The sequence below is a fragment of the Gopherus flavomarginatus genome, chromosome 1 (genome assembly GCF_025201925.1).
Source record: "Gopherus flavomarginatus isolate rGopFla2 chromosome 1, rGopFla2.mat.asm, whole genome shotgun sequence".
Lineage (NCBI taxonomy): Eukaryota > Metazoa > Chordata > Testudines > Testudinidae > Gopherus > Gopherus flavomarginatus.
In genome coordinates this window covers 7,499,793-7,524,264 of record NC_066617.1, presented here as the reverse complement: position 1 = coordinate 7,524,264, position 24,472 = coordinate 7,499,793, and the positions used below count along the sequence as shown (strand labels likewise).

At 44.1% G+C, this 24,472-nt stretch overlaps 1 protein-coding gene across 5 annotated transcripts in view; it reads left to right on the top strand.

The window, feature by feature from the left end:
* The window catches only part of FBH1 (F-box DNA helicase 1), a 44,145-nt gene that overhangs the window by 4,930 nt on the left and 14,743 nt on the right, over nt 1-24,472 (top strand). For 4 of the 5 annotated variants that reach the window (XM_050936805.1, XM_050936803.1, XM_050936804.1 and 1 more), the window contains 9 exons: nt 1,466-2,004; nt 3,443-3,573; nt 7,861-7,996; nt 8,303-8,493; nt 9,678-9,791; nt 11,524-11,618; nt 13,709-13,877; nt 20,898-21,126; nt 24,339-24,426. In XM_050936805.1, the coding sequence (XP_050792762.1) occupies nt 1,513-2,004; nt 3,443-3,573; nt 7,861-7,996; nt 8,303-8,493; nt 9,678-9,791; nt 11,524-11,618; nt 13,709-13,877; nt 20,898-21,126; nt 24,339-24,426 (1,645 nt within the window). In that variant the 5' untranslated portion in view covers nt 1,466-1,512. The remainder of the gene's footprint in view (nt 1-1,465; nt 2,005-3,442; nt 3,574-7,860; nt 7,997-8,302; nt 8,494-9,677; nt 9,792-11,523; nt 11,619-13,708; nt 13,878-20,897; nt 21,127-24,338; nt 24,427-24,472) is intronic. The other variant, XM_050936806.1, reaches the window with a different exon arrangement.

Genomic DNA, 24,472 nt, shown 5'->3' with positions numbered 1-24,472 from the left:
CAAGTTATTTGCCCTTTTCTGGTAAATTAATATTGTAAATTAGCAAGCTATTTCAACACCTATCATGCATTTTGGCAGTGGGTGAGCTGGTCATTCTATAATTGAGCAAGCCATTTCCACACTTATCATGCGTGTTGGCAGTGGGTGAGCTGGTCATTCTGTAACTCCACCTTGCAGTTACCGTAAGCAAGCAATAATTATCATGCTATATTTTGCTTAAAACTGAGCTGGCACTTGAGTGACCCTTTGTCCCCCACCCAGTTCCTCTTTTGTTAGCGCTTCATGCCCCGTTTCTTTATACCTAGTTTCATTACACCCCAGTTTCTTTATGCCCCAGTGCTTAATATGCTGATAATTCCCTGCGCAGTCCTCAGTTTCCAACAAACAAAATGTTTTTAACATTTGGTCTGTTAGAGCTTGAAGTCCGCACCTAGGGCCTGTAAAAACAATTACAAAGCTTATGTAACTATAAAATAATGCTATACAAAGCTATATCTAACAAACCGGGGGGGCTGGTGCTATAATCTTTTGCAGTCAAATCAATGGGTGACTGGTAATTAGCTTTATTACTTTTTAAAAAAATGTTGATCTCTTTTCTTAAAATTTCAATAAGTATTTAAGGCCTGTTCCATTTAGGGCCAGGGTTCTCGCAACAAAATTTTGGTGGCTTCAGAGTGCGGTTACTGACTCTTGCTGTTGGCCACTCTGACAATTTTTTCAAACTAGAGCCCTGCCGCCTCAGGTTGCAGCCTGAAGTGGGAGCCCCGGACCTGAAGCCTGAGCCCCACCACCCCCAAGAAGGAAGGTCAGGAACTCAACCACCTGCGGAGCCCCAGGTTCCTCTGGTACCGTGCACACCAGCGCCATGTTCTCTAGAGGCACTGCCTGGAGCCCCCAAGGAGGCTGCACGGTGCAGGGCGCTGAACCCTGCTGGCATCCAGGAGCAAAAGCTGGGCGCTGCAGGGTGGCACTGCTGCTTTGTCCCCCTAATCTCTGCCCATGAGGCTGTTGTGGCTGCAAAAAATGCACTGGGGCTCATTTGAGTTATGGTGATTTACAGTTTTATGCTGCGATTTTTCACATTAAGCTCGGAACAGTTTGCGGCTTTGCTGTTGTTTCAACTTGTTTTCTTATTCACCATAGTCTGGAAAGTAAACTGCAGCAGGAAGAGCTTTATACTGATCTAAGAGGTTGACCACGATGGTTTTATTTATCCTCCTATCTCTCTGCTTCCTTCCTTTGTCTCCGTGTTTGTCCGTTCAGAGGAAATAATTAACGTGAAGTAGAAATTACATCTTTCTTTCTATGTATTTATTTGTGTGTAAAGATCATGGTGGGGGGCGGGCAGTAGCGGGGTGTTAGCATGTTGCCTTTTTGTTTTAAAGGCTCCAAGAGGTTTTCAGGCATTGGATACTCACAGAGAAACACATTTTGCTTGTGTTCTTTCATCTTGTCTTCGCTGTAGGACAGGGTCATCAGAGGAGCATCACTGATTACTTCAAAGTCATTCAGATGCCACCCACCGGTAACCAAGTGGCAAAAAGCAGTGAAGTTAAAGAAGAGTCGTTGGATTCCTTCTTCATGGACGAGGGGTTGGAGGATCACTGTGCCCTCCTTGGATGTGATGGAGATGCTAAAACGGCTCCCTGGGGTCCTGTGGCCTCTAGGAAACGGCCTCTCTGCTCAGAAGGAGCTGGCAGTAATTATACAGAATACAGTAAATGTGGTGGGACTGATAAGAAGCCCACGATAGACAGTTCCCTCAAGTATTCTCCAGGACACACAGAAATCAGACAAGACCCTGATGTCATAGAAATTGATCCAATTCCTGATTCATATTTTGGGCTCCTAGGGACTTCATGCGGTAAAGAACCCCAAGGACACATTGACCAGCTGCCCAATGAAGTCCTGAGCATTATCTTTGCTTTCCTCCCTGTGACCGATCTCTGTCTGAACCTGAACTTGGTGTGTCATCGCTGGAGAGAGATTATCAGTGATCCATTGGTGAGTGTTGTTTTACTGATTTAATCCAGATTCTTTTGCTGCCGATATCACGTCCCGTTCTTGCTGATGCACTAGGAACGTTCTCCCTGTTCTGGTTAGCTAAGTGAGCTCTCTCTTTCTTCCTCTGAATCCATTTATCTATCCCATCAGTAATCGCCACAACCTCCCTTACTTCACTCTTTTGTGAAGCCTTGTCTGTGGGGTGCCATGTGTCTGCTAGGAGGTGACACCAGTTTCTCCTCCATTGGTTTTCACACCTCAACTGCTAGAACAGGGCCTCACCCTCCCCGATTGAACTAACCTCATTATCTCTAGCTTGCTTGCATATATATACCTGCCCCTGGAAATTTCCACTACATACATCTGACGAAGTGGGTATTCACCCACGAAAGCTCATGCTCCAGAACATCTGTTAGTCTATAAGGTGCCACAGGATTCTTTGCTGCTTTTTGAGGTGACACTGAACATCCTCAATTCCTGCCCCCATCACCACCACCACCTGGTCAGTGACTTCAGCCTTCATCGGCCACCGGTTACATTTTTGAACCCGTTAGCTTTGTGCTTTCTCCTCTGTGGACTCCACCTGCTTTGGAGGAGCTGCCTGTAAACATCTTCAAGGCCATCCCACTGTCCTTAAAACTTCCCTCTGCCACGATCCCGCTGTGGTTAGCGCGTGTACTGTGACCACTGGCTGTCTTGCTGAGCAGTATTGTCTCACTATTACCAGGCACTGGCCCATCTGCCTGCATCCACCCATTATCACTTGCCTTACAGGCAGGCTGTTTGTTTTTGGAGGCGAGGGACCATCTTCTGGTTCTTTGTATAGCATCAAGCACACTGGTACCCTGATCCATGACTGCGCAGTACAAATAATAAATAATGGTGAACTTGTTGGGAGTTGTTTTAGATTTGGAGACAGTAAGAGATGATGAGCCCTTAGCATTGTCTACCAAAAAAGTCCCAAAGGGCTAGCTACAGTGGGAGGGCTCGTGTGGACAGGCTCCAGAGAGCCACAGGATGTCTGAAGCACGATATTTTCTAATCCTATTCAAAGTAGGTCTGAGTGACGGTGTTAAAAATGCTGGTGACTGATAGTGCCTTGCCAGCATTGGTGCTTCACCTGTGGGGTTAAGCCAGGAGTACCTATAGTGAGAAATTCTAGAGAAACAAGCCTTTTGTAGACAAGTCCTTAGACTGCAAGGAGCAGGAATTTTCACTCTTTCCTCCTCCATCCCTCCTTTTTCTCCATCTTCTTTTTGCCCCATCATGAGCCACCTGCTTGTTTTTATCGAGCTACGGGGTCTTGCTAAATTGAAATTACATGTCTCCCCCAGGAGCAATGCTGCTTCTTAGTGCCTGTCAGAAGAAGCCTATTTATAAAGTGTTTAGGGTTGTAAGGTGCTGTTCAGATAGCGGCATTCATTGATTTGCATTTTAGTTTATCCTGTGGAAAAAGCTGTACCGTCAGTACCTCATGAAGGAGGCCCAGGCTCTGCTCACAGTTGAATGGATTCTGGATCATTACGGTATAACCCAAGAGCGGGATCAGTGCATGCTGGGATTTATAAGGTGAGTCTGTTTCATTGTGTGATTTTACAGCTGGACGTCAGTAGGTGGGGGAAGCAGCCCTGCAGTGCTTTGCCTTGTTTCCAGTCTCTTGCTGTAGGTTTGCCTTCATTTTATGCTGTGCTTTGCCAAGAAAGGTGATTAACTTCCTCTCACACATCTACCACCTGCTTCACATGATTGGGGTGTGCAGGGGAGAGGAGGAATTAGTTATGAGAAGTAAAAATGATCAGTGGACCTCCTGGACTGGGCAAAAAATGCCGCCTTCGCTCTCCCCACTCCACCCAAAAATCTCCTGTTTCCATTTTCTCTTACTTGGATGCCTTAACCACTCAAGTTTTTATGCCATAAAAAGATAACCTAGAGGTGATGCTCTAAATTTCCAAATCATTCCATTTTCTGGCTACTATTATTTATTATATGTATTACAGTAGTGCCTAGGAACCCTAGTCACGGCCCAGAACCCCATTGTGCTGGGCACTGTACAAATACAGAACCAAAAGACAGTTCCTACCCCAAAGAGCTTACAGTCGAAGTCTGAGATAACAGATGGATACAGACAGACGGGGAAACAGTGAGACAGTATAGCTCAGCATGGTAGGCAGTGGCCTCAGCACACCAGAGGCCTACCCATTGTCAAGTGTTTTGTAGGCAAGGTGACAAAGGAGAGTTTTAAGGAAGATAACGTGTTAGCTTTGTAGGTGATTGCTGGGAGCGCCTCCCAAGTGTGAGGAGCAGCATGGGAAAATATTCAGTGGGCAATGGAGGCTGGCAGAAAGGCCGATTGGAAGGGAAAGTTGACATCTAGATAGCAAATGAGAGATGATACATAGGGTGAGGAATAGGTCATGAGGCCGTTGAAAGTGAAGATTAATTGCTTGTGTTTGATGCAGTAGAGGAGCGGGAGCCCATGAAGGGCTGCAGAGAGTGGGACGACGTGGTCAAAGCGATTGACTAGGAAAATTATCTTGGTGGCACCATACTGAATGGATGTGAGCAGGGCAGGATGGCATTTGTCAAGGCCAGAGGGAAGGATGTTGCAGTAATTGAGATGTGAGATGATGAGAGCCTGGCTGAGAGTTTGAGCTGTGAGGATGGATAAGGCCATATGTTAGAGATGTTATCCCAAAAGATTCCGCAAGATTTAAATACGGACTGGGTCTGAGGACCTAGAGAGAGGTCTGGGTGACAGGCACAATGGTGGTGCACCAGCAAGCATTGATTTTAAATCAAAGCGTTTTAAGTCACTTATTTTAATAATGATTAAACACTGATTTTTAATCATGTATTTCATTTGTACTTTATTTTCCTCAGCAAAGGTTGATGCTCATTGGCTGATCATCCTTAAACCACTAAACAGGCAACTAGACAGACACACCAACCAATTGGATGTAACTATTTAGTGCTGGTCCAGAATTCTAAGGGTTAAAATTATTTAGTGCCTAATGCTTTAGTTAACAAATGGTAACCATTAAAACATGTTGATTGGCATCTAAATATAGCCTTCACACTAAATTTGGTGCTTCTTTTTGCTAGTCTTGATACACTATACCTAGACACATTTATTTAAACAATTACATAGCTTACCTTAACATATAGTCATTCTTAATTTTTATTTTTTTATTATGTTAATAAATGGTGAATGATGCACCTCTATTTATTAGATTAATAGTTTATTTTTGATTTACATCAGACTCGCTGAATGGAAACTCAAATTCAATTAAAACGGCACAAACAGCATTTTAATTTTGTAACCTTTAAATGTTCTAGGTACATAAGAAAAAAGTTTACCAAAACATGTTTTTCATTTAAAACTAACTGATTTATTAAACAAAGGAAGTATGAACTGTAATTAGCGAATTGTATTGATTGTTTCTGGTCACCATGTCCTTCAAGATTTTGAAGCTAGTAGATCTCATCCTCTCATACACAGTTCTTATTAATAGATTGGAAGAGGAAAACAAGCTTTCCTCCTTTTTCAACACCCATTGGTTTCTTAACTTTGAATCAACCAGTCAGTGAACTGCACTAGTTGAATAAACAGATACGAAGAAAATATTCTCTCTGCACCTGTAGAAGAGGCTACTGCTGTCAAAAGCTGGTTTAGCATTTCAACAAACTCTGGTTTCAGATGCTTAGCTGGTGACTTCAGTCGTTTGACTTCAGCACTTGGCTGCAAACATTTTCTGCTTAATATTATATTTTGTATTTATTTTAAAAGATTATAATAAATGTAGGCCTTAAAATAGGTTGTCAATTTCAAATTTTTTTTTATTTTTTTTTAAAACAAACCAGTGTTTAATTTTAATAAATAAATCGGACTTTTTGATTGTTTTTTAATAAATCATCAATTATTATCCACCCTGTGTTGTCCATAGTGATTGAGAAAAGAGGTACCGGGAAGGGAGTGGTGGGAAGAGTAAAAGCTCTGTTTCAGCTGTGCTGAGCTTTAGCTGATGTCTAGACATCCTCGAGGAGATGTCAAAGAGACAGGCCACAGTTTTAATGTAGACAAAAGGAGGCAGGGCTGGAGTAAAGAGGTAGATCGGAGACTCATCAGCATAGAGATAGTATCTGAATTTGCATTTGTGGATGAGATTACCCAGAAATAAGGTATAGGGGGAGACAGACTGCTGTGGAACCTCCACAGGAAGTTGGAGATGGGATGAGGAGAAACCTTTGAAGGACGCAGTGAAGGAACAATTGGAGAAGGAGGAAGAGAACCAGGAGAGGACAGTCATGGAAGTCAAGGGAAGACATGATTGCAAGACGAAGAGCATGGTCAATGGTATCCAAAGCAGCTGACAAGCAAAGAGACTGAGGCTGAAGTACTGGTTCTGAGCTTTGTCTAGGAAGAGGTCTTAAGAGACTTTGGCGGGTGGTTTCAGTGGAGCACCTGGGCCTGAAGCCAGACTGGAGGGGGTGAAGGAGAGGAACTCTAGGCTGTGACTGTAAACTATGTATTCAGGGAGTTTGGATATGAAAAAGAGAAGGAAGATGAGGTGGAAGTTGGAGAGGCAAATGGGGTCAAAAGTAGTGGGATTTTTTTAAGATGTGAGAGAGTGAAAAACCCGACGTGTAAAAGAAGTGATCTTTTCTCTGATCAGTGCACACTGGATTTCCACAGGCCATCCTCATTACTAGCAGTAATGGCTGTGAGGGTCACAGCTCCCTCTCATCTCCTTTCCCTATGTATTATCATTTATACTCCTGTAGCGCCCACAGCGTGCTACACGCTGTCTACACAGCCAGGAAGACACGATCCCTGCCTTGAAGAGTTCCAGGGCCCTTATCCCACAAAGTCCTTAAGCACATGCATCACTTAACTTTTAATCCCTGGAAGTCAATGAGACTAGGAACTGGTCACATGCTCAGATGCCTTGCGAGATTGGAGCCAGAGTGCTCAATGCCTGGCAGGATCAAGCCTATCTGGCTATATGCATACTATAGGCTGAATGGGGTACACGACAGGGCAGGCTTAATGGTAGTGCAGATGACCTAGCTCAGTGGTTCCCAAACTTTAACATCCTGTGAACCGCTTTCACTAAAATGTCGTCTCGTGAACCCCCTCCTAAAAATGAATATTTCCAGGGATTTCCCCCTTTACCTGAGTATAAATTATAAAAGCAGTGATCTTGAAAATATAAAAATAGTTTTTATGACATGCTTATTACACCCTATTTATTATTAATCATTATTTATCATTACAATATTTTTATTACATTATGAAAACGGCAATGCTCTTTCAAGATCTCACTTTCGTAGCTTGTATCACTTTGAATAAGCCTGTTATAAGACAAGGCTCCTATGTTTCATCAAGGAGTACCAAATGTGGAACAGCGTGAAGGTGTTTAAGAAGCCAACTCAAAGAGTTGCTCCTACGCAAGCATTCAGGTCTTGAGCAGTCCAGGCTTACAACACACGTTGCAACAAAGCTTAAACTTGTTCTTCATAATACTTTTTAAAACAACACTAGCTGCCTATTTAATTTTAAAAACAGCAAAAAATATCCACCTCCTCTTTCCATTTCTTATAAGGAATCCTTAAGTTTAAATCTCCTCAGCGTGATAGATATGCTTACTTTGATCTGCTTAGCTCTTGGAAGTCCAGGGGCTCCGGGCTGCTGGCCCTGTGCTGCCCGGGGTCCCTAGGGACAGCTCTGTCCGCCATTAGGAAATTTTTTCCCACGAATCCCCTGTAACATTTTGTGAACCCTCAGGGGTTCACAAACCCAAGTTTGGGAACCACTGACCTAACTCATTCTTTGACTTTTGGGCACTTTCTTCACAGGTATATGGCCGCCTCCAACGCTGCCCGGAGAATGGACCCTGATGCAGTTCTCAGATGCTTGAAGAAGCACCATCTGTTTACCAAGGCAGAAATATGCATCATCCAGAGACTGCCTGATTTAGAGGGCACTGCGGGGGTAGGTTAAATGTTCCTTGGGGTTTTTTTTGTCTTACATTTTACTTTGTGGCCGATGAGCATAAAGGGTTTTCCTAAAGAAAAGCATTTGCCAGTGAGAAGTTGTTAGCGTAAATAGGAAATGTTAAATAGTCGGGGGGCATAGGGCGATTGGCTGAGGAAATTTGTTACTGATGCTATTAATAATCACAGGGATCTTTTCACGTTGCCTGCCTCTCTCTTTCTCCCTCCTCTAATGCCTTGAGAAGACAAACTGTGTAGTCCTCTTGGTTCTCTCCATTCTTCTTTTTGCCATCACCCTCTCTAGGCTGTGAACGTGTGGGCTGTGATAGCAGCTATTGTGCTGTTCTCTGATGGCGTTCGTGACATCCAGAAGCTGATGGCTTGTCTTAGGAAACCCAGCTCTACCCTTTCACTCCTGGACATCACAGAGATGTTATACTGTATGGCCACACTGCTGAATGCAATGAGGGAGAAGGGCATCAATATAAGTAACAGGTGAGGAGGGAGGGAGTCTTGTATCTTAAAATGAAAATCTGCCGCTGGAATGCTTGTTTATTGTGAGCACGTCCTTGACCCATCAAACTTAGTTCACAGCAGCTAAGAGTCCAATATATTAGTAGTTCAGGGTGGTTTTTAAGTGCTGTTATTTTCAGAAGAGTGACTGCGTAAAACAAATATTTCCGTAAACAGCAGATCCTGTTAGCACAGCAGAGTTAACCCAGCTATGAGAAGCAGTGAGTTTCTAAGGAAAGTTACACGTTTCAGTCAGCTGTCATTGACTCACCATGTAGGCTCGGGCAAGTCACTTCACATCTCTACCTGCGTTTTCTAATGCACCTTCTGTGGGTGTCGCAAGGATTAATTCGTTAATCAAAGCATCATGTAGACATAATGTAAAATGTTATCTGTGATTATTATTCCGAGTGATCTGGATTCTCTTATAACTCAGATGTCAGCAACGGGGTGATTAATTAGGCTTCTGTTGCAGAATATTTATTCCAGCTGTTGACCTATGAGAAGGAGAGGACCCAGCTTGATTGGCCAATCCTTGGTTATATTTGTGGAGCGGATGGTTATAAAGATAATCTTTTTACAAGGTGGGCGAACTTGCTCTTGCGTTCATGAGAGGTAGTAAGCAGGGAGCCCCTCCTGGCCACTTTTACAGTCACTTTTCAGACTATAATAGCTCTTTAAATGATAATGTGTCTCCCTGTTTCGACTCACTGAATGTTTCTGGCCTGCCTTGTTTTCCGATTTGTGTAAGTGATAGCTGTCTACACATCTGATGAAAATCTTGGGTACGCTAATATCCCAAATGCTGCCCGCTTAGGACACTTTGTTATATAGTGATGGGAAATCTCTGGTCTGTCCACTGAAACAGGAAGGATCTTGGCTGGCTGTTTTCCTCAGCACCTTCAGCTCTTTATTGCTGGAGGCGCTATGTTATCTTTCCATGTGCAGTTTTACTCATCTCAGAAACAAATTTGAAGTCCTCTAGTCCAGCCTGGCACCTTATTGAATAAGTCAGCTAGCGAACTCTCCAAATATTGCTTTATTAGCAGCATAAACAGCTTCTGGGGTCTTTTATAGGGGCAAAGGGAGGTAACTGACATCTAACTGATCATTGTTAAAGAGCCTCTTACATTAGATTTGTTATGTGTCTTTATATTTTCTGTTAGGTTTCACTACAGTATTTTCTACTCCTTGTATTTGATGGAGAATGCTTGCCCTGTTACTAAGACGACCACGCTGGAAACACCCAGTTCAAACTGTGGAAGAGGCGCTTGGCCCAGGTACTGCTCATGTATTTAATCTAAATGAGAGGGTCAAATACACAGATCCCTGTAAAGTCCTGGAGACTGAACAAACACTTCACAGAAAGGGCTAGTTTACAGAGTCTCATTCTCACTGGCCTCAGAGCAGCTTCTTTGTCTCATTGGAGTGTCATTAATCTGCACCAGAGGGACAGCAGAATCAGACCCATAAGTTATAAAGATTCAACATATTTTATTTTTCTTACTAAAATGAGGGGTTTTTACTCATTACAATGACTGCAGTTGGTAAAAACATCTGTTAAACACAGTTATCTGCCACCAACATGACTACTGCTGGCTAAAATGACTGTTATCACCCCAGGTTCCTGGGGAAGACTCCTGCCCCCTCCCTGTCCATGGGGATGTTTTGGGGGGGATGAAAGGAGTGTGGCTGGGCTAATTTTAAGCTTGATGATCACTTTAGAAAAGTTTGTTTGTTTTGTGTGTTTGGTGCCAAGCGCAGTGGGGCCTCAACCCCTCGTGTTGCTACGACAAAGAAAATAATGTTAATAAATGTATGTTTATTATCATTGCCTCCTTATTCAAGAGAGGCAGTGAGGCAAACCAGCCATTAGACATTTGCTGATATATGTCATGCCCACGCAAACTCCATCCTGTCATCTGTATTGACACAAGTCGCTGAAAACTTGCTACTTAAAGGAGAGATTGTCTAGTGGTTAGAGCACTAGCCTGGGCCTTTGGGAAATCAGATTCAATTCCTGCTCTGCCACAAACATCCTGGGTGACCTCGGGCAAGCCACTTAGCCTCTCTGTGCCTCAGTTCCTCATCTGTAAAATGGGAATAATAGCACTGCCCTACCTCACAGGTGAGGTGATGGGAATTCCATAGGTACTTTGCACATGTGGGGTTCAGCCCTCTTGTTTCCCAGGTCTTAGTTCCATTCCCTCACCCAGAAATCTTCATTTAACTATGGTTCATTCACAGTTGCAGTCAGTAGAAAGGGAGTTTTCTGGGAATAGTCATTTGTTAATGAATGGCTTTGGAAGAATCAGCAGGGTATACCTAGCTGGAGGAATTTTCTCTTGGTATCTCACAGCAACTTTCTGGAAAAAGGTAGTTTGCTGTGTAGGTTTATTACAATTAATTATATTTTTATTTATAAAAACAACACTGAAATGCTGAATTGCTTTATAAACGTTAATTAAATCTCACAGCTTCTCTGCGAGATAAAGGATAATGATCCCCCATGCTATAGCTGGGGGATTGAGGTGAGGCAAAGAGAGGTTAACGGTCAAATGTTGAAAAGAGCCTAAGTTCTATTTTCAGATGGGGCTCAGGAGACTCCTATTGAATTTTTTCAGTGAGATTTAGGAGCCGAAGTCGTTTTTGGAAGTGGAATTTAGCACCCGAGTGACTTAGGCTTAATGGCTCCCAAGTGACCTTATGCAAGGTCAGACCCCTTCTTTCTCCCATCTGCAGTCATTTTGTTTTTTTTCTCTCCAATATCCACCCGTTCTGCATGGTCCCCACTGCTACAACCCTCCTTCTGGCCCTTGTTATCTCTGGCCTTATATGGCTGTAGCCTTTTCCTGTCTGACTTGGCTGCCTCTTATCCCTGCCTAGTCCAGCCTCTCCAGTAGGAGGGCGTTGTTGTTCCATGCGCAGGCACGTCATTGCTATATGTTCCTCATTGTTGGTTGCGTATTTTAACACAGAAAAATAATTGTTTTGCTCTTACTTTATTTTTAGTAATAAGCTTGACATAAAACTAACCCACGAACAGCAAAGGATCCTAAACCACACAATCTTGCCTGGTCAAGTAGTGAAAATTATGGCATTTGCAGGTAAGAAACCTGACTGTGAAACAAGTTGCAGGGATTCTTTATCCAAAAAATATATACACACATATATAGGCTTATTAGACAATTAAGCGAACTCCAGTTCTGTTGTGGTTTTCCTTTGTTGGAGCTGACAACATGGCATGGCAAACACTGCTGACAGCTAACAAAAATAAATCAAGAGGTAGATTTTTTGTGTAGAAATCAAATACCTGTTTAAACATGTAGGCAGGAAATAAGCAGCGTTTCAGAATAGTCGTACACAACTCTAGCTCCTCATACAAATGGAAGAAAAGTGAGTGTCTTATAATAGCACAAAAAGAAATGAAGGGCAGTAAATTATAAAAGGAAATACATTTCTGACCTCGCTGTTAGTAGCGGTATTGCAGTAGTGCCAGTTTTAGATTAGGGCTCCCTTGTGCTAGGCACTATGGAAACGGGTAAATAAAGCAGCCCCTACCCTGGAGAGCACACAGACCAGGATAATATGATGCAATAAGTAGAAATAATAGAAAAGGGGTGGGGAAGGATGATAAACACATTGTGAAATGTTACGTCCTGAGGTCGCCCCCTTGGGGTGTGAGAGGGCACTTTTCTTATGTCATGCATAGTTCTCTATGTAGCTGCAAACCTCTGATCTGGGTCTGGGGGACAGTTCTTTAGCTGTGCCTTTTAGGGAAGCCGTCCCCTTTGGCGGATAGAAAGCAGTCCCGACAACAGGAAAATATTCCGATAGCCTTTTTCCTTGAGCCAGGGAGAGGGCAGCTATCTGTCAGGCCCCATAGGCAGTTGAGGTGTCCACTCTTCAATGCAAGTAAAGGCAGGGGCTGAATCTGGGAGAGGGCTTCAATGCGGAAAAATAGATTGTCCCGTCGTCTTCCTTAGAGGGCCAAGGCAGGCAGCGTTTGCAAGGCACAGGGTCTCAGTCTGGAGCCCCGGCTCTGTTTGCTTCTGAGTGCCGCCTCAACTGCGTGAGGTCCTCCATTTTGAGCGCCTGCCTCCAGGCCTGACTTGCCATGTGAGTTTGGTCTGATTTTGACGACAGGAGTTCCTTAGCCCCTAACTGGCTGGTGGGATGTCATCTGTTCCACCACAGCCACACAAGACAGTAAGCTCAGCTTGCCACCTGTCTAGACTCATAAACTTTAAGGTCAGAAGGGACCATTATGATCATCTAGTCTGACCTCCTGCACAAAGCAGGCCACAGAATCTTACCCACCTACTCCTGTAACAAACCCCTAACCTATGTCTGAGTTACTGAAGTCCTCAAATTGTGGTTTGAAGACCTCAAGCTGCAGAGAATCCTCCAGCAAGTTACCCGTGCCCCATGCTGCAGAGGAAGGCGAAAAACCTCCAGGGCCTCTGCCAATCTGCCGTGGAGGAAAATTCCTTCCTGACCCCAAATATGGCTATCAGTTAAACCCTGAGCATGTGGGTAAGACTCACCAGCCAGCATCCAGGAAAGAATTCTCTATAGTAACTCCGATCCCATCCCATCACAGACCACTGGGCATACTTACCTGCTGATAATTTAACTAATAATTCCCCATGTGGAACCGTGTCAGATGCCTTACTGAAATCGAGGTAAATTAGATCTACTGCATTTCCTTTGTCTAAATAATCTGTCACCTTCTCAAAGAAGGAGATCAGGTTGGTTTGGCACGATCTACCTTTTGTAAAACCATGTTGTAATTTGTCCCAATTACCATTGACCTCAATGTCCTTAACTACTTTCTCCTTCAAAATTTTTTCCGATCTACTTTTTGTAAAGCCAGCTGGTGCAATTCATTTTCCCAGAATGTTCTCATGTCAGGTAGGTTAGCTGGAGTGTTTTTAAAGTACTGCGTGATTTTATAACTGTTCATAACATTTGTGGCTACAGGTTGAGATTTCCAAAGCTGACTTAGCCACCCACCTCCCATTAATTTCACTGGAGGTTGGTTGGCTAAATGCCTTAGTTGTCTTTGAAAATCTCAATCACATTGCGCAGGCTAGGCTAATGATCTAGGGGTGATGAAGAGCCTGATGGGAGAGAAGTGCTGAGAATACAGGTAGGATTATGACACAAGGACACCTTTCTTTCTTTTGCTCTTCAGGTACGGGAAAGACCTCGACTTTGGTCAAGTATGCAGAGAAGTTTCCCCATCTCAGCTTTCTGTATGTGGCATTTAACAAGGCCATCGTGGAGAACGGAAAGAGTGTCTTTCCCCCTAACGTTATGTGCAAGACTTTCCATTCATTAGCATACACGAGTGTTGGCAAACAGTAAGTAGCATTCTTTTCGTTTCCCTGTTCGTAGAGTAGGGTGGGGCAAAGTGTGCTGTTCAGAATCTCAGCATGTAGGCCAGCAGCCAGCGCTTTCCTCTATGGTCAGCAGAGAAACCAAGGACTGAATTAGCCTCGGAGCCGTAAGATGATTCTTTTATATCCGTCGAGGGCAGTGCATGGGGGAAGTTTGCACTGTTGTTTCCTGGATAATATATGCCACACTTTGAAGGGCACTAAATTGGCATAGAAATCTTTAAGGTATTTTAAAAGGGTGAATAAAAGAAATGGCTGTGGGCATCTTGCAGGGAATTTTGCAAAACATCCTATTTGAATTGCATTTCTGTTTATAAGCATCACTTTTTATATTTCTTTGTTTTGTGGGCTTAAAAGAAAAAAAAAGTCCCTTTCATTGCACCTTTATGAGGTTTAAAGAAGACTTGTGAGGGATTTTTTTGTTTTTCCTTGGTTTTTTTATGCTAGAAATTTGTGTCTAGTCTTCCCTGTTTCTTCTTGGATGAGCCTGTGAATGACTGGATTGCTGGTAGGATTAAAACACTAGAGAAACCATATAATCAGACTTTCTTATGTCCTTTTGAGCACATCCTCAAAATTAAACATATGCTTTCCTGAATTGGCTTTTGATGCCTTGTCTGTACTGAAAGTCACGAAAGTTTAAAATCACACCACGAGTTAAACCGATGCAAAGTCCTGTGTGGACACACTCTTAATGCTGTTTAAATGTGGCATACATTGAGGGCATGGCTACACTTGCAGATGTAGAGCGTCAGGAGTTAAACCAGCCCTCGGAGACAGCAGCCAGGAAAGCGCTGCCATGTGTTTACACCGTCAGCCGCAAGCGCAGTGGCCTGGCCACAGTATCAGATTTTGCAGTGCCCCAGAGAGCAGTGTACTGTGGTAGCTATCCCAGTGTACAATTGGCTGCCGCGTGCTTTTCAAATGGGTGGGAGGGGAGAGTGTGACAGGAAGTGTGTTGTGTGTATGTAGGGGGAGAGACTTTGTGCTTTGGGGGGCAGAGTGTGTGTCAGAATGCTGTTCAGACAGCCACAGGGGGAAACTCCAACTTTCAAAACAATGACAAGAGCGGCCACTTGATGTCAAGGGATTATGGGAAGTTTCTGGAGGCCAGTCACAGCACAGTAATAGAACATGTTGTCCACACTGACACCTGGGTGTTTCTGTGTTTCTCGTGGAGGTAGATTTCCAGGAGTGTTCCATAGACTCATAGACTCATAGACTCATAGGTCAGAAGGGACCAATCTGATCATCTAGTCTGACCTCCTGCACAAGGCAGGCCACAGAACCCCACCCATCCAATTTTATACAACCCCTATCCCAGGACCGAGTTATTGAAATCCTCAAAAATGGTTTGAAGACCTCAAGCTGCAGAGACACCACCAGCAAGCGACCCGTGCCCCACGCTGCAGGGGAAGGCGAAAAACCTCCAGGGCACCTGCCAATCCGCCCTGGAGGAAAATTCCTTCCCGACCCCAAATATGGCGATCAGCTAAACCCTGAGCATGTGGGCAAGAGTCACCAGCCAGCACCCAAGAAGGAGTTCTCCGCAGCAACTCAGTACCCATCGCATGCAACATCTCCCCGCAGACCATTGAGCAGACCTGTCTGGTGGTAATTCAAGATCAATTGCCCAAATTGACGATCCTATCATAACATCCCCTCCATATACTTATCAAGCTTTGTCTTAAAGCCAGGAAAGTCTTTTGCCCCTACTACTTCCCTCGGAAGGCTATTCCAGAACTTCACTCCCCTAATGGTCAGAAACCTTCGTCTAATTTCAAGTCTAAACTTCCTAATATCCAGTTTATACCCATTCGTCCTCGTGGCTACATTAGTACTAAACTTAAATAATTCCTCTCCCTCCCTAACGTTAACCCCCTTGATATATTTATATAGGGCGAGCATATCCCCCCTCAGCCTTCTTTTGGCCAGGCTAAACAAGCCAAGCTCTTTGAGTCTCCTTTCATAAGGCAGTTTTTCCATTCCTCGGATCATCCTCGTAGCCCGTCTCTGAACCTGTTCCAGTTTGAATTCATCCTTCTTGAACATGGGACACCAGAACTGCACACAGTATTCCAGATGGGGTCTCACCAACGCCGTATACAACGGTACTAACACCTCCTTATCCTTGCAGGAAATACCCCGCCTGATGCATCCCAAAATCGCATTTGCTTTTTTAACAGCCGTATCACATTGGCGACTCATAGTCATCCTGCTATCAACCAGTACCCCAAGGTCCTTCTCTTCCTCCGTCGCTTCCAACTGATGCGCCCCCAACGTATATCCAAAGTTCTTATTATTAATTCCTAAATGCATGACCTTGCACTTTTCACTATTGTATTTCATCCTATTTCTATTACTCCAGTTTACAAGGTGGTTCAGATCTTCTTGAATAGCATCCCTGTCCTTCTCCGTGTTAGCAATACCCCCCAGCTTTGTGTCATCCGCGAACTTTATTAGCACATTCCCGCTCTTTGTGCCAAGGTCAGTAATAAAAAGGTTAAATAAGATCGGTCCCAAGACCGATCCTTGAGGGACTCCACTGGTGACCTCCTTCCAGTCCGACAGTTCACCTTTCAATACGACCCTCTGGAGTCTCCCCTTTAACCAGTTCCTTATCCACCTTACAACTTTCATATTCACTCCCAGCTTTTCCAATTTAACTAACAGCTCCCCGTGCGGAACCGTGTCGAACGCCTTACTGAAATCTAGGTAAATTATATCTACCGCATTTCCTTTATCTAAGTAATCCGTCACCTTCTCAAAGAAGGAGATCAGATTGGTTTGGCACGATCTACCTTTAGTAAATCCGTGTTGCAGTTCGTCCCAATTACCATTGACCTCTATGTCCTTAACTACTTTCTCCCTTAAAATTTTTTCCAAGACCTTACATACTACAGACGTCAAGCTAACAGGCCTATAATTACCCGGATCACTCTTTTTCCCTTTCTTAAAAATAGGAACTACATTAGCAATCCTCCAGTCATACGGCACAACACCCGAGATTATCGATTGCTTAAAAATTCTCGCTAACGGGCTCGCAATTTCACGCGCCAGTTCCTTTAATATCCTCGGGTGGAGATTGTCCGGGCCCTCCGACTTCGACCCATCAAGCTGTTCAAGTACGGCCTCTACCTCAGTTGCAGTAATATCCACTTCCATATCCACATTCCCGTTTATCATCCCTCCATCATCGCAAGGTTCCTCACTAGTCTTATTAAAAACCGAGGCAAAGTACTTGTTTAGATGTTGGGCCATGCCTAGGTTATCCTTAACCTCCATTCCATCCTCAGTGTATAGCGGCCCCACTTCTTCTTTCTTTGTTTTCTTCTTATTTATGTGGCTGTAGAACCTTTTACTATTGGTTTTGATTCCCTTTGCAAGTTCCAGTTCAATGCGGCTTTTAGCCCTCCTCACTTTATCCCTACATGTTCTGACCTCAGCAAGGTAGCTTTCTTTACTGACCCTGCCTTCCTTCCACTCCCTGTAAGCTTTCTGCTTTTGTCTAATCCCCTCTCTGAGTTGCTTGCTCATCCAGTTTGGCCTGCAACTCCTGCCCATGGTTCTTTTCCCCTTTCTCGGGATGCAGGCTTCCGACAGTCTCCGCAGCTGTGACTTAAAGTAATTCCAGGCCTCCTCCACATTTAAATCCACTAATTCCTCCGTCCAATCCACTTCCCTAACTAATTTCCTTAACTCTTTAAAATTAGCCCTCGAGAAGTCAAAAACCCTAATCGCAGATCTACATTTGTTTATCCTTCCATCTAGTTTGAACTGAATCAGCTCATGATCACTCGAACCAAGGTTGTCCCCTACCACCATTTCTTCTACGAGGTCCTCACTGCTCACCAACACCAAGTCTAGAATGGCATCCCCTCTCGTAGGTGCTTCAACTACTTGATGAAGAAATCCATCCGCTATCACATCCAGAAAAATCCGACCCCTATTATTCGTGCAAGTACTCGTCCTCCAGTCTATGTCCGGGAAGTTGAAGTCCCCCATAATCACACATTTCCCCTTTGTGTTTACTTCATTAAAGACATTAAAGAGGTCTCTATCCATATCCCAATCCGATCCCGGCGGTCTGTAGCACACCCCAAGCACTATCTCAGGGGAAGCTCTAGTTGCTTTTTTACCCAGCGTGATTTTTGCCCAGACGGACTCCGTGTTATCCATTCCATCGCATCTTATTTCGCTACATTTAATTTCATCATTGATGTACAAGGCTACTCCCCCACCTTTGCCTTTCTTCCTGTCTTTTCTGAACAGCACATAGCCTTCAATACCCGTGCTCCAGTCATGAGTACTATTCCACCAGGTTTCGGTAATCCCTATAATATCCGGCTTGACTTCCTGCACGAGTAACTCCAGTTCCTCCATCTTGTTACCTAGGCTCCTCGCATTAGTGTACAAACCTTTTAATTTTCGGTGTTTGGCGTCAGTGACATTCTTTCCCCCGTCGTGCACAAACTGTCTGCCACCAGCATCACCCGTTACTCTGGTTTCTACTCCACTATTCCTCCTTGGATCAAATCTTGGGGCCACAAGGGTATCCCCGCTCACTTTGTTTACTTCCCTCTCCAGGTTATGTTCTGGCGTGGAGATCTCCCGAACATTTCCCAACCATCTCCCCCAACTTTCTAGTTTAAAGCCCTCTTGATGAGGTCGGCGAGCCTCCATCCTAGAATCCTATTTCCCTCCTTGCTGAGATGAAGTCCATCCTGAGCAAACAGTCGTCTATCCGTAAATGCGTCCCAGTGACCGTACATACCAAAGCCCTCCTTATAACACCACTCCCTGAGCCATCTGTTGATCGCCATAATCTTGTCCCTCCTTCGTCGCCCCGCTCTAGGAACCGGCAGAATCCCACTGAAGATCACCTGAGCCTCGATGTCTTTAAGCCTCTTCCCCAGTCTGAAATAGTCCTCCTTGATACTGTCCAGTGAGTAACTAGCTGTATCGTTCGTTCCCACGTGAAGGATAATCAACGGATTTTTTCCCGCTCCCGCTAAGATCGTATTCAGGCTCAAGTCCACATCCTGTATCTTAGCCCCCGGCAGACAGCACACTCTTCTGTTCTCCCGATCCGGTTTAGTTACAGGCCTGTCTACTCTTCTCAGTAGAGAGTCTCCAATCAAGTAGACTTGCCTTTTCCTGGTGACAATGCGATTCTCCGGTCTATCCCCCACAGCAGCTGGCCGTGATTCCTCCTGATTTGTATTCGACCTCACAATCCTCCTAGGGCTCGTACTTGATGTCGCCTCCACTGACTGCTCCCCTCCATCTGCAGGACAAGCTGCTTGCCTGTTCTTCCTTGCCGTAACTCCTTCAGCAGCCCGCTGTGTTCCATCTTCATTTCCCAACTCAGCAAACCTATTCCTGAGTTCTATTTGTCCATCGCTGGCCCGTCTTATCCTTTGTCTGGTTCTCCTAGTGACATGCTTCCACCGTCCACTTTCCTCACCCAGCAGTCCCTCCTCAGAATCCTTAGGTCCTGCTTTTGTCCGCTCGCCTGAGCTTGTCCCCTGTGCCTCATCAAGTCTGTGTTCCATCATCTGCTCAAATCCCCTTCTAAACTCAGCCAGAGTTTCCACTTGCATCTCCAGTCCCCTTACCTTTTCCTCCAGCAGCTCTATCAGACGACACTTCATGCAGATGAAACTCCTTTCAGGTGCTCCTTCTAGGACCATGTACATGCCGCAGCTGCCGCACCCAGTCATCCTCAGTGTGTCTGCACCTGCTGCCTCTGCCTCCATCGTAGCGGTGCAACTCTGTGCCTGGCAATCCACGCCTCACACCGCACCGCAGGCCACCGACCAGCGCAGGGCTGCCTCTTCCCTGGTCTGCCTTCCCGGTTCCTCTGCCTTGCTCTCCCCTGCAACCTCCCCCTGGAAACTCCCACTGAAACTCCCCTGTTAGCCGCTCTGTTCGCCGCCTCCTGTGCCGCTGCAGCTGACTGTGCCGCTGCCTGAGTGCCTGGCTCCAGCTGCAGAGTCCAAGCACTCTAAGTGCCTTGCCAGTGTGGATAGCTTAGGAGTTAGGGCACCCGGGGCTGACTTAATGCACTCTAACTTGCAAGTGTAGCCAAGGCCGAGTTAGCTTCAGCCCACACAGTTTTGCACTGGTTTAACAAAATCAGTTTTAAACTGGTTTAAAGATAAACAAGAGCAACTTAGAATATAGACAAGGCCTGAGCAGAGAGAGGATTTTTTTTTTTTTATTGAAAGGATTTAATGTCTTTTTGTTATTTGTTAAAACCTGTTTAACCCAAAGGCCTACAATAAACAATTGGAAAGAAAACCTCTTTTGTTAAAAAGTCAGCATCTTCCACTCCTTCAGTTAAGGGCTGACTTTATCAAATCAACATATCTAGGTCCTCCATAAAGACCTCCAGCAAAACATGGAAGACCAGAATTGACAGCCCTAGTATTTCTAAGGTAAAAGGTATGGAAGAAAAAGAGCGCTTCTTTTGAAATAGCCTTTCCAGACTTCTTAGTTATCAGGAAGAAGCAAACAAGAGCAGGCACTCAATTTTCAACCCCTCACATGTCACCTTTAAACCAGTTTGCAACCAGCTGTTTTTGAATTCTTTCATATAGGATGGCCCAGTGGTGGTGATGCTAGGCTGGGATTCCAGAGATGTGAGTTCAATTCCCTGCCCTGCCACAGATTCCTTATGTGACTGTGAGCAAGTCAGTTAGCCTCTCTGTGTGCCTCAGTTTTCCCCATCTGTAAAATGGGGATAATAGGACTTCCCTACATCATAGGGCTGTTGTGAAAGTAGATACATTAAGGATTGTGAGGTTCCCAGATCTGTAATGATGTGGGAGGGCCATATAAATACCTTAGATAGCTCCTCTTCGCTCCTTTGAGCGTTAGTAATAGAAGGAAAGGCTACAACGCTTCTCAGATAAGTTTTCTTGCAAACTAATAATGTGGTGGGGTTTTTTTTTGTTTTGTTTTGTTTTGTCTATGGCACAGCTATAATGAAAAAGGCAAACTAAATTTTTCCAACCTGTCACCCTACACGATCAGCTTCATCCTCAAACACCGCATGGGACAATCTCTCTTCATAAGAGCAAAGACAGTAACTCAGACGCTTGAAAGCTTTTTTGCTTCTTCAGATGAATTCATATCAGTGGAGCACACCCCCATATGGTGCAAAAATACACACGGTGTGAGGGTCCTAGTCTGTGAAGAAGAGAAGCAAGTGAGTATCGATGGAGAGGCCAGCTGGGAAGGAGTGGAATGTGCATCAAAGCAGACTCCAGTGATACAGTGGTCCTTATGATTCAGCAGTCGGAAATTACCAATCAAATACATTTCTCTTGTTTCCACTGGGTTGGTCTATGAAAAAGGAATATGTCTTCCTTGTGTGATCCCCTTGCAGGAGAAGAGACAAGAAACTCATTGTAGCTCTGATTCAAAGTCTTTTAAAGTCATTGGGAGATTTTTCCAGTGGGTTTAGACCAGACTCAGGATACGTATGAGGAAGAGGGAAAAACTTGAGATCCCGTGTATTTCTGTTAATATTTGGAAGGCATTTCAGTACTACAGTGTTGACAGTGGTATCAAAATAACTGGATAGATTTAAGAGGGCCAGTTCTGGCTTAAGAATACAGTTCATTTACTGTGTCTAAAAGTAGCTGTATGGCTGAACAAAACTTTGGCAGTAGTTAATTGATTGGCTGGGACTTTTTATTTGAGTTTTGTGTTTTAACCTATTCATACACTGTTGTTAAAATCACATCATTTTAACATTTAGGAAGAGTCTAGAACAGGTTTATTTTTAACCAGGGCTTTAGGTTTTGTTTTGTTTTTTTAATATTTTGAATGCCTGTAATTATCACTTAACATGTTAATGTTTTCAAATGTGTAATTTTTGATTTCGTCATCCAAGTACATAATAGAGATTCATTTCTAGAGGCCAAAACTCTGTCAGTTGATAAAATGAATTTTCACAAGGACTTAAGTTCTTCAAATTATTTCCTGTAAATCACAATTTTTAACCCTCAATAAATGGGGTCTGGAAATGAGATAATGAGTCTTCCACCTCTAGATCACCATTTCAAATCCACCTCAGGTCAGAATTGGCTGACTGAAATTCATTTCACAGAGGCCTACTAAATGACTGCATGCTGAGAATTAAATACTGGACTCAGTCCAGCTCCCAGTGACAAGTGCTGGCATATTAATTGAGCTGAGATATATAAGCCCAAAAAGTTAAAGGTGCCGATGTGGCTCTGTCACTGTCCAACATTAAACAGTGTTAGACAAGGTTTGGAGTTGGATATACGGACACCTCGATTTGTTTCATGCAAACGCACAAAGGGCTGGTCTACGCTACAAAGTTGGGTTAGCTTAACTACGGTGTTCAGGGCTGTGAAAAATTTCGTGCCCTGTGCAGTGTAATTAAGCCGACCTAAGTCCTGGTGTAGACATCGCTAGGTTGGTGGAAAAACTTTTCCTTGACCTGCCTATAGCCTCTTGAAGAGATGGATTTACCTTAGTGACAGAAGAACTCCTTCCATCAGTATAGTGTCTATGCTACTGTAGTGTTCCTACTATAGACATATTCTAAGAATATGATGCCAAAATTTAGGAGTGTATTAACTAAAATATGGGTGGTAGGGGAAAAAGCTAAAACAAGTTATAAAGCACTTTAAAATTGAAATTAAATGATTACATGACACAGACTTAATCAGGACTTATTAAAAGACAATTTTAAAGACAGTTTATTTTGTTGGACAACCCTTCTAAGTATGGAGGAAAGGCTTAGTTTTGTTGCTCAGTTTAACGATGTAAAGGATGGTTACTTTTCCTGCTTTTATAAACAGACGCAAGGGGAGGAAGAGACAGGATAGTAAAGGTGGAAGAAATTCGGCTATTGTTGATGTTATTGGGATTCCAGGCAGCAAGTCAGTTATGGACAGATGCTCTGGGTTGGTATGTAAACCACAAAAACAGCTCATGGGGCTCTGGCTCATTTCCCAGTCTGGAGTCCGAGATGTCATCTGGTTGATCTGGTTCCTCTCTTGTACCATTCTCTCTCTGGCTTGGCAGGATGTGCTGTCTCATCTCATTGTGTTGGTGCCATGTGATAGTTGATTTCAAGATCCGATGGAAAGCCAGAGAGAACAAGAGGAAAAATAGGGGGCAGAGAGGAACATACAAAGGAAGGAGAGGCAAAGCAGGATCTCGCGTAACTCTTCTGGCTCAGCAGTGAGGACCAGGTGTCCCCGCTGGTACATCAGGGTCTGGACTTCACATTGATGCAGTGACCTTTGGGATCTTTGGATGAAGGACAATGTCCCTGGAGTGGAGTGGGACGGAGGCCTGATGGCCTTCCCCCTCCTGCCGGAATTCCGCCAATTGATTTGCCAGTCTCTACCCCCAACAATCTTTTTATTAAGGGCCCTGAAAGAGGGGTGATGAATGGAGTAGTCCATCCTCCCATTTTATTCACCCATCAGGCCTAACTTCTGACGTGCCAAGTGTAGTCCACTGATTTCCAGTCCCACATCGTTCCCGTTTACCAGGTGCAATCTTAACACAATCCTTGAGCCCTTTCTGTTTGGATTAATTTAGTCTCTCTCTTTTGCACCTTTTCTCATCAACATTTGTAATTGGTTATTGTGACCTTCTGTGAACTTTCACTCACTTTTTACAATTGAGCTTACAATTAGGTTACATTTGTGGGCCCAGTTATCCCAGCGTTGCCTGCGCCACGCAACAAGCAAAGCAACCTGTGCAGCTGGGGCTAATGGTCAACTTACCAGAAAGGCCAAGGGATGAATAGGCGTGAAAATGGAACTTCCCGTTCACCCTTAGAAGCCAGAGGGACTATTCCCATGTGCAAGTTTTTGCAGGATTGGGACCTACATTTTAGATATGATGGGTGACAAACAAGAGGATTGGGTGAGGAAGAAAAAGTGGTACAGCAAAATGGTCACATGGCGACTCTTGACTGACACATGCATATCCTGAGTTTCTGCTCTATAGAAGTGTGGTTTTGGGCAATTTAAAAAAAAAACAAATTTACTTTGTGGCATGGCAGACCTGAGGTTTTCAGGAGGGATTTCAGTTAGGAGTGGACAGATTTAACCAATAAGTCTTGGGGAGGGAGTTCCTCGTGCCGGGGGAGATCAGTGTTATTTGCCATGTGGAGGGTCCACACAGGAGGGAAATATGTCAGGAGATGAGGTCAGAGCCAGGGGAAGAATGGCTATAATCTTTCAGGGCTAAGTGAGAAACTGAAGCTTGATAGGTGAGTCATTGGGGATACCAGAGGAGGGATAATGTGATTAGGCATGACGCAGACTATAGGTTTGTCATCTCAGTTATACCAAAGTAGTTGAGGCAGCTGAGAGTGAAATTTTGTCCATAAAAATCTACCTGGATTCTTCTGATGTTTCTTTCCAGATCATTGTTGAAGAAGCAAGACGGATATGGGACAATATGAAAATGCTAAATGGAAATACAGAACTGAATTGCAGAATGACGTCAGATGGTATGTTGTCACAGAGAGTACAGATGTTAAAAGGGACATCATCAGT